General features: G+C 35.6%; 2 protein-coding genes across 3 annotated transcripts; one reads left to right on the top strand and one right to left on the bottom strand.

Annotated features, from left to right (window-relative positions):
* Positions 1-92: 92 nt before the first annotated feature.
* Positions 93-1313, top strand: LOC132313616 (dehydration-responsive element-binding protein 2F). Its single transcript, XM_059812466.1, has one exon. It carries the CDS (start codon positions 93-95, stop codon positions 927-929), a length of 837 nt encoding a protein of 278 aa, XP_059668449.1. The 3' UTR covers positions 930-1313.
* Positions 1314-2116: 803 nt separating this feature from the next.
* LOC132313615 (uncharacterized) lies at positions 2117-12949 on the bottom strand. 2 transcript variants are annotated; one of them, XM_059812465.1, is made up of 15 exons: positions 12686-12940; positions 11983-12087; positions 11829-11897; positions 11407-11496; positions 11193-11276; positions 10563-10727; positions 7749-7936; positions 6958-7030; positions 6542-6595; positions 4508-4765; positions 3838-4044; positions 3586-3689; positions 3045-3189; positions 2619-2753; positions 2117-2493 (listed from the first exon to the last, which is right to left on the bottom strand). In XM_059812465.1, exons 1-15 carry the CDS (start codon positions 12773-12775, stop codon positions 2317-2319), a joined length of 1944 nt encoding a protein of 647 aa, XP_059668448.1. In that variant the 5' UTR covers positions 12776-12940; the 3' UTR covers positions 2117-2316. The 2 variants fall into 2 exon arrangements, 1 of the variants encoding a protein (XP_059668448.1); XR_009483447.1 differs by lacking the exon at positions 2117-2493 and adding an exon at positions 3323-3354 and having other exon boundaries at positions 12686-12949.
* Positions 12950-13574: the final 625 nt, after the last annotated feature.

Consider the following 13574-nt stretch of genomic DNA (forward strand, 5'->3'; position numbering starts at 1 on the left):
ACATATATCCCGCGCCTTTCACTCATTCTTTGCACTACAACTATCACTAGCCCTTCTCACTGAACTACCTTTTTTTCCTCAAGAAAGCAAACATGGAAAATTCAAGAAAAGCTCTGGTAAAGCCATGGAAGAAAGGCCCCGCACGAGGCAAAGGTGGGCCTCAGAACGCCACATGCGAGTATCGAGGAGTTCGACAAAGAACTTGGGGCAAATGGGTGGCAGAAATCAGAGAGCCCAAGAAGCGAACCAGACTTTGGTTGGGTTCTTTTGCCACTGCCGAAGAAGCAGCTATGGCTTACGATGAAGCTGCAAGGAGGTTATATGGGCCAGACGCTTACCTCAACCTACCCCACCTTCGCTCTAATTTCAATCCTCTAAACAAATCTCAGAAATTCAAATGGTTTCCCACCAAAAACTTCATTTCAATGTTTCCTTCCAGTGGATTGCTCAATCTGAATGCTCAACCCAATGTTCACGTCATTCATCAGAGACTCCAAGAACTCAAGAAAAATGGAGTTTTTAATCAGTCATTTTCTAGTTCATCATCCTGCAATTCGGGAACTGAAAATAAGATCATGACTGACAAAATCCAAGAAGAAGATTTTGTAGCGGAAATTTCATCAGAGAAGATGCCAGGAGATCATGAAGAGAAGCCACAAATTGATCTACACGAGTTCCTTGAACAGATGGGCATACTAAAAGAAGAGAGTTCCTCAGATGGCAGAAACCCCAATGAAAGTTTTCCAGTGCCTGAAAGTTCATCGAAAGGTGATGATGAACTTGTGGCCTTTCCCGAGACAAGTTTCAATTGGGACACGCTGATTGAGATGCAAGGAATAGAGGACAATGAAGGAGCAGAAGCCAATAGTTTCCAGGTTTATGATATTCATGAGGAGCTTAGTTTCCCCACTTCTATTTGGAACTTCTGAAAGGATCAGCTAATTTTTGAAGCGTAAGATATGCACATGCAGTCAAGTTCAGAAAAAAATGAGAATGTCTAGCCATCACTTAAATAGGTTACAGACAAGTTGGTTCCAATCTAGTGCAAGTTCCATAGATCTAAATCAATAGGACCCTTGGCAGTAGAGATCCATACAAGAATTTTCAGTTGTCAGACCACAGCGGAGAGTGTATTTTAGTGGCAGTAAAGAGGAGAGAGAGAATATATTGTAGCTAAAGTGGCGGAAATGCATATGGAACATGTTTCAGGTCAGTCAGAGACTAGAGCAGAAAGTCCATTAGGTTCGTATTCAGAGTATCAGGGTCAGTTTGTATTTCTGCAAACCTGTTATTTATTTATTTACTCGTGGTATATGCAGAAAATCATTTTACAAAACCAACAAAAAGCAATTCACTTTTAATGTGGGATGTCCATGTGAGGCAACTTTTAGATGATGAGAAGAATAATTTGTGTTGGTCAGACAATTCCAACTGTCTGGTTGAAAAAATTTACATAAACAATCACAAGCATAATGCAAGAAGGCAAAAAAAAAAAAGGGAATTTAGCAGATAATTAGATTTACCAGTAAGCCATGAACTTCTCTTGCAGCTTTCAGTCAATGTTGAGGACTAAAATCTGCAAAGTACAAAATAGAAGCACTAAACAGTGAGCAAAAACAATATTACGCTGGTGGAGAGATAGCGAGAATAAATTACATTTTTAACATTCCAATATAATGCTTACCATCCACCTATAATTGGTTTATATTCTGACATTTGGATAATGTTGAACTTTTTGATGAAGAACTTCCACATTATCGATGACTGCTTTGGTCGACCATTTTTTTTTTACCTCCATAGTCCATGCCTTGATAAAAAATAAAAAATAAAATTAAAAAAAGCCACCGTAAAGCTCTTGGATAGTCAAAGGTAGCTGGCTCACCCAAGTATAAGTTATACATAATATAACCCCTGGTACTTTCCTAGAATGAGAAAAAGGCTCAATTTATGAAGTCAATCCAACCCACACCTTTTTCCTGGGTAATATTATCAGGTAAAATAGTGCACCGTTGCTGTTTTATCATTATGATGACAAAAATGATACGATTTGGATAATACATACTCATATAACATGTAAAAATTATGAGCAATATGTATGACCTACTTCCAGATACAATTTCACAGATAAAAAGAAATATTAATAAGGCCATTGTCCATTTTGGCAAATGATAGAATCTTTTTTCAACAAAATATCAATTTTCTTCTGTTCCAAACAAGTATGGAAAATCTCAGTAACCATTTCCAGCATCACATACAGCCAACAGGTCAGTGATGCCCTGACAACAGAAAAGAGCCTTCTTCCTTGGCTTTTTTTGGCTATTCATTGCCATACTCTGAAGCACTCAAATAGTCTCCATGCTCCTCAAAATACTCAACTAAGCGCCTCAAAAAACCATCACTATTCACTGTCTCAGTGTCACATATAAGACAACACTGTCTCCTTGCTCGTGTCACAGCAACATTCATTCGCCTGTGATCACTTAAAAATCCCACCTGAAAATAAATCCAATGATTTTCTAACTTACATCCTTCTCTATGCTATAATCTTGATGCCAATAGAGATTTGAACTACTTAAACAAATATGACTTGACAATAGTACCAAAAATGCTAGGAATACCTCTTTCTTTGTGTTTGATCGGACCATTGAAATAATAATGGCTTCCTTCTCTCGACCTTGGAATCCATCAACCGTTGAAATCTCCAAATCTTTTAGCTTGTCTTCATTGCTTTTCATCATTTTCAGTATGACAACCTACAATAGCAGTTGCAATATACACAAGAAAAGACTATATGAATTAGATCTGGAATTTAATTATCTGTTAGGCCTTTCAATCTTATATATGATGAGTTAACCCAAATAATTGAGATTGGGAATGGCTCGGTTTAGTTGAATTGAGTATTTGCTGAGCAAACCAAACTTTCCTGGTAATGACGATGATGCTGAATGAGTCCAAAGTCGGGGTTCAAGGACTGGTATGAAGACATAAAATATTTATATGCTGAGCTAAATTCTTGGCAGTGAAGTGTTCATTTAAATCTATACCTGTGCTGCATAAGGGGTAATGATTCCAATATCAGAAGCTCGCACCCCACTATAAACAAGTCTTTTTGCATGGGTTATAGCAACTTCAGCTTCGCCCTCGTTCAGTGTGCTATCTTCTTCGTCCTTTTTTTCTTCCATGTCACACCTGAACAGATTGCCACAAACCAATTAAAGCAGTAATAATAAACAATTTTTTTCAGAAACAAAAGACCCTTCAAAAACATAGGGGAACAAGATCATTCCATTTGTTTCTTATGGAATTTGAAAGAATATCGTACCATTTGAAAGTCTTCCTATCTTCATAGTTCTTCTGAAAAATATTTTTAAAATTTAGAAATTCAAATTTCAATTGCCATATGATAAATTATTTAAATTCCACACATTATGACTTCATGTATATGATAATTTTGTTCATTCGATTTCATAAAACATGCTAGTGATTTCATGCCAACGTGGTTCTAAACTCCCTCTTTTGGAGAAATTCTAAGCAATTACTCTAAGAAACCTATACTATTTGAAACAGAAAAAATGAACTGCATACCCAGCTGTGTCTATGAGAAGAAGGGTTTGTTCTGTTGAAGATGACTTCTTTACATCCTCAAGGTCAGACAACATATGTGCAGCAACACTTGGATGGGCTTTGACCTAGTTAAAATAAAACAGGATAATATCACACACAAAATCAAGATAAAAAAGCTTTTTATTTATTTATTATTATTATCTCAGAATAACATCATTTTATCAATAAAATAATTTTACTCTGTGATCAAACATCCGGACCATATCTGAGCACCTTACTGTCATAAAGCTCTTTGGATGACCAGTTCATTATAAGCTCGTGCATGCGGTACTGGACAGTGAGCATAGACGTGATTTCATCTCCATACAAGTTGGCAAGGCGTTCAAAGAGGGTTCTACCTAACCCCTTCTTCTCAGCTTCAACACTCTGGATGGTTGGAGGAAGCTGGAGGTGGTCCCCCGCAAGCATACATCTTGAACCCTAAAGCACAGAACTCAAATCTTTCAGCGCTGCATGAAGGTACAGTTATGTGTTAAAAGTGGTTAGAATTAATTACGGTGTTCTTTTCCTGCCTAAAACACATTTAAAATTTCGGAAAAATCTACAGTAACCATGTAAGGTGAGTGTTTTGCTACAAAAACCCTGGAATTTTTTCCAAATTGATTTTTGCTTGGCTTCAATTTGTCTCCAATCAGACAACTTCAGAAAGAACACCAATTGTGAGTACCAACTAGGGGGGAAAAAAATATATTAATGCATTTTTTGAAGACCAAATTTTCTAACAATAGCAGGTAAAAGAAGTGTACATAAAGTCGAAGACCAACCTAGCCATTTGAGGAATTTTCTTGGTCATTACAGACATAAAACATTTGACATTCACATTTCTGTGGGCATGTGAGTTAAAAGAGGCCATGCATGTATAAGCCTATTCTTACACCTTTACCTTCAGTAGCGCTATCCAACATGCTATCTCAAGTGCCTGAGCAGCTTCATCAATAATCACCAAATCAAATGAAGTACCCTCCAACTTTTTGGTCAATGCACCAGTCAATGTTGTCAACACCACGTCTGCATTTTTTATTACATCTGCCACAGCGAGCTGCTGCCTTTTACGCTCTTCTTTTGATAGAGCCTTGAGCTCCTTCCTGATGTCCCTCCTCGTAGCTTTGTCTTTGGTTTTTAACAGTTTTCCATTTAATGCCTACAGAAAATATTGGAAAAAGAATCTAACATGAGAAAATTGTTAAATCACACAAGCATAGAAGTCAGAGTAACTTCTTCTAAAACATATTTCTTTTACTTTGTAACTGTTAGAACTGCCAAAAATAAATAAATTGAATATTGGTCATGAAAATTGAAAAAATCTCAAGGACTTCTTACAAAACTAGTTTTGATAAAACTAGTATTGATGAAAATATAACATTTCTGATCATAGCATGTTGGAAATTACTCTCTTGCAACCTTGAGAAATTTGTTTCATGTTACCAACAGGCCAGTGGCCTAATGGTATCAGCCTCTTACTTTCCAAAGGAAGGTCAGGGGTTCAAGTCTCAGAAGAGACAAGTGTGTGTGAGTAGCAACTAGGAAAAAAAAAGAAAATTGTTTCATGTCAAGGCTGGAAGGTAGGTTAAAATAAATACCAATGCAACTTGTAGTCTCAAATGATAATCACCAACAGTCCCAAATAAATGTATTGTTATAAAAATTCCAAGCAATATGTCCACAAGTCTTTCAAAAATGTGATAACTTGCTTTCTGAATGATGTTCAAAGGGACCATTCTAGATGTTGAGATAGAGCTCTTGGGAAGTCATGCCACTTACTAATTTCACTTTGAACCATGGTTCAAAAACCGTTATGGGACGACCTCAGCATAATTGATCCCGTTATAGGCTTATAGCCTCATCCCCATATATCGTTGTGAATGAAAATCACAAGGGACTCAACTGGACTTGGAGCGAGTAGGAGAGACTCAGCCGAGACTTGAAGGGACTTAAACGAGTTGGCACTGTAACGGCCAAGTCGAACCTCTTAAGCTGGCAGGCTCAATCCTGTCCATTTTTCTCATTATCTCTTTTTCTAACAGCCCTCTCTCACCTCTAAATTCATTCTAAATCCTAAATATGTGAATCATGCTAAAAAAATCATATTATAGCCTAATCTTCGGTCAAACCTTTCAATTAGTCCGCAAGTGTTTATTTTTGAAATTAACTCTAACATGCAAGTGATTTTTGAATATTTATGTGTTTTCTGTCATAAATTTTCATTAGTTTTAAGTCTCTTTTGACTCATTAATTTAGTAAAAAACATAAATTACCAAATCTTTAATACCGACAACAACTTAAATTTCACGTAGAGGGCATTACTTGTATTAAATGATCTTTAAATTTTTTTAAAAATCATTAAAAATACATATTTATTGGATTTTGTACCAAAAAGTTGTGTATCTGTACATTTTGGGCCTTATGTGTACAGTTGAAAAAATATATAACTGCAGCAACCGATTCCTTAACGTTACGCCCAATTTGGGCTCGTGTCTGCATCCACGTCTTCGCACCATGCCGGTGCCACGGGCCAAATGGTGGTACTCAGGAGAAACAATCAGAATTCAGAAATTTTCTGCCTCAATAAAGCCAAAGTCACTTATTGAATTGCAAAAATCAGTTTGAACGCTTGTGGTAGCAACCCTTTAAGAGTTCTGAACTCAGGGAGATTAGCGAACTGCATAACATGCAAAAACCAAATGAAAACAACCTCAGCTTCTGGGGTTCTCACCTTTCAGGACACAAAGCTCATGCATCAAATGAAACAATTTAACTGTCATATAGGGTATAATGACTGGAAATAAAAAAAAAAAAACTAACATTAATGTAAAGCATCAATTATAAAAAAGTAATTCACAATTAAATCTGGGGAAGTGGGGAAGCAGATTGTTATAAAGAACTATAGCTTGAGTGTGAGCGTTTCCCTATCTCTTACCTTCATTTCCTTGCGAATGTCTTTTGCAAGAGCACTATTATCCCCACGTAGAACCTATAAGGAAACAACTCAATGTATAAAAACAACTCTGTAATTCAGATAAAAGAAATACAAAAGGTAATATCAAATAAGAAAAGTATCCAATCCATCCAAAAGCTAACTGCCATAAATAAATGAAATAAACTAAGTTCCTATTAAAAAGACTAGGACAAAAATACTGACAATGAATCTTTGTAGCTCCTACAGGCATTCATGGCAAATTTGTACAAAAATAACTAGAGATATAAGACCGATAAGCATATGATCATGCACATTGAGATATCAAATAAGAGATAATGACGTACAGAAGAAACACTACGGAATACATGAAAGCTTCATCATCCAAAATTGTCTAAAGACATGAAGGTTTTTCTTACCTGTGCATCCAGAGCACTATCCAGTACCTGAGGCAGTAATCGTGCCGGATGCCCCAATCTCACCAACTTTACTCTAATTAAAGACATGGATACAGAAGGTGAGAAATTTAACTTATTCCCAAACTGGTTGTAACTGAAAATGCTTAGTTATTCAAATGAATTTTGTAGCTAATAAACATCGCAATGAGATTTGATAACTGCAATATGACAATAACTTGGTTAAGTTACAACCAATTAAAAGAAGAAGTGGAATTAGAGGCATTCATTAGTTAAAAGGAGTGATGATTTACTTTTATAATTACACATGACAACTAAATTCACTAAAACTACGAGTAAACATGGGATTTTGTAACAAAGAAAGTGGTCATAAGTTTGAATGCACAGATGCAGAGAATATTATGCTAATGAAGAACTCCACTTTATCCCACCTTCCCACACTCAATTACATAAATTTCTTTTTAGCTATTCAGATTACATGAATCGTAATTGCTTAAATTTACAAATAGATAAGTAAAATACTTCTATAGTTAGTGAATTGCAACATTCGGAAGTCTAACTAATCACACGTTTTACTTGACATGTATCTTATCACATTTCCTATTAAGGTAAAAAGTCTGTCTTAACACTAAACTAGTCAGACTCAGTCTTGTATAATTCAGTTGAAAATAAAGAAAACCACAAAAGTGGCACTCCAGCTACACATCCATTGATTAAATAGTACTACTTCAGTAGATATTAGACTGCAAGGTATCCGACTAAAGTTTTTTTCCCTTAATGGCAGACAATTTTACCTGTGAGGGACAAGTCGCTCAACAATGTTATCGACTGCAATATTTGAAGCAGCACAAGCAAGAATCTTTGATCCACGTTTCACTTCTTGTAAGATTATTTCCACCACAGTTGTGGTCTTTCCGGTTCCAGGTGGCCCATGCAGCAAAAATACATTCTTGGATGACAGCGCCTTGGAGATGGCAGCTTTCTTAAAAAATAAAACAATGTGCTTTAGTTGGTAAAAGATGAAGCTGACTTGGGAGCTTAGCATACATAAAAAAATTAGCATACATGGATACAACATGCATAGGTGATCATATATGCACATACTTATTTATTAAAGTGCAAGGATGATCCCCAAGCATATAACAGGTACTGTATAGACAATGCGAGAGGTTAATTCTGTATCCAAGCATCCCTCCCAGCCCTTCCGATTATGGGGACTAATATCGGTAATAACCTTTTTAAAACATATAGCAGACACAACACATCCATTGATCAGAACCTAAGACCAACCTAAAAGAGGCCGAATATCCCAGTGAAAGAAACCAAATCCTACCCAAAATATCCGGAAAGAAATTCTTTGAAAATACAACTTAGTTTTTATTCAATCCAAAATCTCACGTAATCACAGATTTCTCTGGTTGTTAATATATAAACATAAATAAACCTATTTCCGAAAACAAGCCACAATGATGCCCTCAGAATTTTCAAAAAGTGATATAAGAGTGTATGCATACATCCATTATTTAGTCCAAAGTGTAACCCAAGCAAACTTGGTTTTGTAGAAATAAAATGGAGACTTTAGTTCCCACAAAAGGGATCAGAATGAACTACTTTATTTCCCAGCAGTAGAGGAAATGCTTGCTTCAAGGAATTAAGGTTGAAAAAGAATGCGTCAAAGAGCAGATCAAAGACCATCAGGCCCAGACGTCAATTTGGCCATGCAGGTAACTACCAGGTTGGTTCAGTCTCCCTCAATGGGTAGGAGCCTGTGAGATCTTAAGGTTAAACCTCCTTTCCCTTGACGTGTTGGATATTTTTCCTAACGTGTATTCATTCTGGGTTCAATGGTATAATAGATGAGACCAAATTACAATATCACAGCATCATAACATCAATAATGGGTTGAGAAATATCATAACCAAAAATATTGGCAACTAAACAATGATTAGTTCCAATAAAAGAAAATATTGTTTTAATTATCTTAGGTGATTCTCAATAGTCATGTTAGATTAACACAACACAAAAAGTGTATGCGTAGTGATAAAAGTAGACCTGGTTCATTGCAGAACCAACCTAATCTGCCCAACACTGTTGGGACAGGGATCATGTGCTAGTTATCATGTATGGACAATAATGAATTTCCGCTAATAACTGGCATCAAGTTACTAAACAATATCATATAAGCTAATATTTTTAGTTGTTTCATTTCAGCTACTCGTATAAGTTACTAAACTTCCCAGTTTCTTGATAATGAGATTTTATTTAGTTAAAAGGCTACATTTTTTTTGTTAATCTTTCATCAAGACTAATAGTAATTTATCAATTCAATGTGGAATCTTTCCCAGATTTGGAATCACCGCAATTCAAATTTTTTTTCCGGAAATTAAAACTTTAAAAATTTTGAAACAATTTCTGAAGAAAAGTAACCCTTTAACAATGCTTCAAATTTACCACTTATTATTATTTTTTTTTTATCTGTAATCATTCCCTCTTCTCTATTGACTTATATTTCTCATATCAGTTTTTCCATCTTTAGGTTGAGTTTTTCTCATTTTTCACACTGTATCATCCTCAACATATATACGAAGACTACTACTATAAAAATCATATTACAATTGACTTATAATTTTTTTGAATATTTTAATTACATAGTAATAGTTCGGCCCCCAAAATCAAAATTTCCGATTTTTCCCCCGTATATGTAAAAGGATCACATCCGGGTTCTTTTTCTTATTTTAACCTCCAAAACAATCCTAAAGGTTCCACTGCTTCTGGAATTGGAACCAAGCCATTGATCTCCAGCACCAAACCAAATCATACAGTGGGGTTGATTTGGATCAAATGGATGATCCATGAGCACCCTCAGTTCTTGATTTTATCTTGGGTTCGTTGCGTTTGTCATAACAGTCACCTATATCAATGTGATATGGAAAGACTCCGTCTATTCTAGCCATTTACAAGGTCCATTCACCACTGCGAAGGATTGCTCATGTCAAATGATATAATAGAGGGACCATGTAGATATTGTGCACACGGAGAAAAATATGAGGGTCTATCTGCAGCAAAACCCATATGGAGAAAACTAGGGGCTGACTGTTGCGTAAAATGGATTGCATTGCTGAAAAAGCTTGCAATCGAGACCCATTGAAGCTCATAGGCCTGCCATAGTTAATAAGTCTGCTTAAGATATTGAGATCATACATAGATATCATGGAGATAGAAGATCTCACGCTTATGCAGAGGTCTTCAAGTTAGAAGTAAAGGGTTAGAATTCTGCCTCCTAGATATGAAAGTTTAGAGGTCTACTTTGAAAAGGTTAGGGTTAAAATGTCTATTATCTAGAGAAGAAGGTTTAGATGTCTTCCGGAAGCCCTTTCTGTGAAGCCAAGTCCTAATGAGTAACTGCTTTCTTGGTGCGTACTTGGCAATGATTGGTCCTTGATACAGACAATAATTGAAGCAAGCACAAGTGGCAATAAATTGTATACATTTTCAAAAGCAAGAACATGGAGAGGTAGGGAGGATAGAGATATAGCGCGCGTGTGTGAGAGAGAGAGAGAGAGACAAGCATTTGTAAATAGGAAATATAAAAGGTTAGGTGTAAGGACCTGAGAATGATCAAGGTTGGAATTAAATGGGGTGAATGTAACATCCTTCTTTGACACAGTTGGTGGCCTTTCTCCAAATAAAACAGGAACTAAGTCGGCAGCAGGTCCCTTCTGCACGCCTTTACTCAGTTGTACCAAGGTATCCTTCATCCGGTGGTATGTCACCTACAAAGGCAATTGAAAATGTGCACATTCTTTAGTTATTTACTAATTTTCTTTGACAATAATTTAGAATGACGCCTAAATAGGTCATTCTTTTCATGCCGATTAGAAGACTACTGAGATTTTACTAGAAATTCCTTTTATCGACTTTTCAGTAAGTAAGAATACATGTACAAGAAAATGTCAAAGATGTTTAAGATGACTTGGGCAAACAATAAAATCCAAGAACTAGAAAATTCTTATAGATCTTTCCGAACTCCTTGAACTCTTGAAGAAATACACCGAAAAATAACATTAGGAATTAAGATGCTGTATAATAATCTAACAAAATAAACCATTCAAAATATTTGCATATAAAAAAATGCTTAGAATGTGCAAAGAGGACCAAATTACAATAAGACCCATTAGGAAAAAAAAAATAAATAAAATGTGTATATATTATAAATATGTATGTTAAAAGAGGTATACCTCATTTGCAAGTTTCTCAAGGCGTAGAGGACTATTTAAACCCTCCTCTGGCACATCATCAAAAGCAACAGTGATTGAGGAGTCCTGCTTGAAACGAAATCCAACTTAGAATCCCAAGAGAACAAACAAAAGAAAGAAGATTATGTTGAATAACAATAACTGACAACATCAATAAATGCAATTACCCATAATTCTGTTTTAAATACATAATTACCTTTAGACGGTAAACCACACCTTGGCCAAGGGAAGGAGACCCTAAATCAGCTTTGTTTGCTTTTAGAACAACAACATCATGAGTCCCAAACTGCAATGCAAGGAAATCCATGAGCCACGAGAAAGAGGGGAGAAAAATAAAATTTAAAACAAAGAGCAGGAAAAGTAAAGTTGAACCTTCGGTGCCATCATATAAACATTAGTAAATATATTGATAAAGAACTTGAAGCAGATAATCAAGGACAAGTTCTAGGAATTATCAACTTCATAGTTCATACACCCAGGATGAAACTCCAGAAGCAGCCTTACTAACATAATTGATTTAGCACGACTAGCTAACATATTGTAACACACAGTATGCAGATGATATACTCAAAGTAAACATCAAAATGGAAGAGTTAATGTTGGACATCATAAATTCACCTTGTGAGCAGGAAGTACATCACCTTTATTTGACTGAAACTCAAGAAGACTTTTGCCCATCAAGCCAGTCTGCATTGAGAACCAAAGTGACCTCAAACTATAAGAAAAACCAATGAATTGTAAAGCAAAAAATGTGACAGAGACATAGCACTACCTGAGCATCAACACACTTCAAATTAAGAATGGTGGAACCCCTCTTTTGAGCAGTATCCAAATTCCTCATTGCACCCGAACTCATGGAAGTCGATATCTCAGCTTCCTAAGACAATTATACAACATTGCCAGTATACATCAGCAATGAACAATGAAATAACTGAATTTTGAGTGTGTGTTTTTTAGATATTATTCGTCTTCTATTCTTTTTCCCAACTTATGAGCCGTAATCTGGATTCATGAGAAATAGGGGACTGTTTCTTAGAACGCTGGTAAAATGATTGGGCTGTCAAGCTAAAGGTTCAAATGCTGACAACAGCCACTTTGTGTAAACAATGCTAAAGGTTCCAATACCGTACTAGTATAATCATGAAAAACAAACCAATTCCAGCGAAAATCACACAATCCTATACTCTTCTTGGCAATGTACGACATACATAGATTAACACTGACTTGGCACGATTCAAATCAAAATTTGAAAATTAAAAGTTCAATACAATTGGGGGCTAATTTAGAAGCCGAAAAACCAAAAATAGTGCGAATGTCTAACCATACTAAATTTACAGAAGAAGTAGAGAAAAGGCCGTAGTTGATTGATGATAAATTTACCAAACTACAATCTTAACCATCCATTGAAATATAGAATAAAAAAATGCACATAAGTGCATCTGTAAACATATACGCATATACACACATAGAGAGACCTTTTCCATATCGATTAAAGGAGTCATGATCGAGACGAACTGTTCCTGTGATATAGCAGAAGATTTCTTGCTGTTCTTTCCTTTTTCCATTGTTGCTTCTACTGCACAGAGAGAGAATGTGTCTGTGTGTGCGCGAATGTCTTTGGGGAGGTTTTTGATCTTCCCGGTCACTTCACAATAACAAGCCAGAATATCCTCTGAAGGACGAGATGAAACGGGTCACAAGCAATTAAGGTCGCGTTTGCCGGCACCCAAATCTTTTGCATAAAAGCACATTTTTCAACTAAGAACCGGTTTAGGTTTTTTTTTATAAAAAAAACTAAGAACCGGTTTTTCGTGAACAAATCAGATTAGTACTAATATGTTAGGGTCACTAGGTTGCAAAATGAACCCAGCAATTTATGAAAAGTTTGGACTCAGTTTTAAGTAGTTTAAAGTTGGACTTGGACTCAAGTCGAACTTTTTTTCTAGATTCGTTCAGGAACGAACCATTCTTAAACAATATTTTAGACTCGTCTCGTCTAAACTTGTGAATATAAACTCGTACAAATTCGTACATATTTGTAAATATAGTACTCATATGGATAAGCTTGTATACTTAAATTGTGAACAATAAAGGCAAGTATGGAAGTGTTAGAGCGTTTAAGTCTAATTTTTATTTTTATTTTCATTTATTTATTTATTTTTAGCAGTGAAGAAACAACTCATCTATTAATCACCTTAAAATGTCAAATGGTTTGTAAACTTATCAATTATGTCCAATTGTTTTGTTAAAAAATCACAAACTAGAATTTCTTTAAATTCACGCAAAACAATGAACAAGGATTAACTTGACATCAGCTTTCTATTGCATAACAACAACTGTTTCACTTATGCTTGCCTCCCTTAA

Source organism: Cornus florida, unplaced genomic scaffold (genome assembly GCF_030987335.1).
Source record: "Cornus florida cultivar Cherokee Brave unplaced genomic scaffold, ASM3098733v1 CherokeeBrave_3.0.0_Hap2_Chr06, whole genome shotgun sequence".
Taxonomy (NCBI): Eukaryota; Viridiplantae; Streptophyta; class Magnoliopsida; order Cornales; family Cornaceae; genus Cornus; species Cornus florida.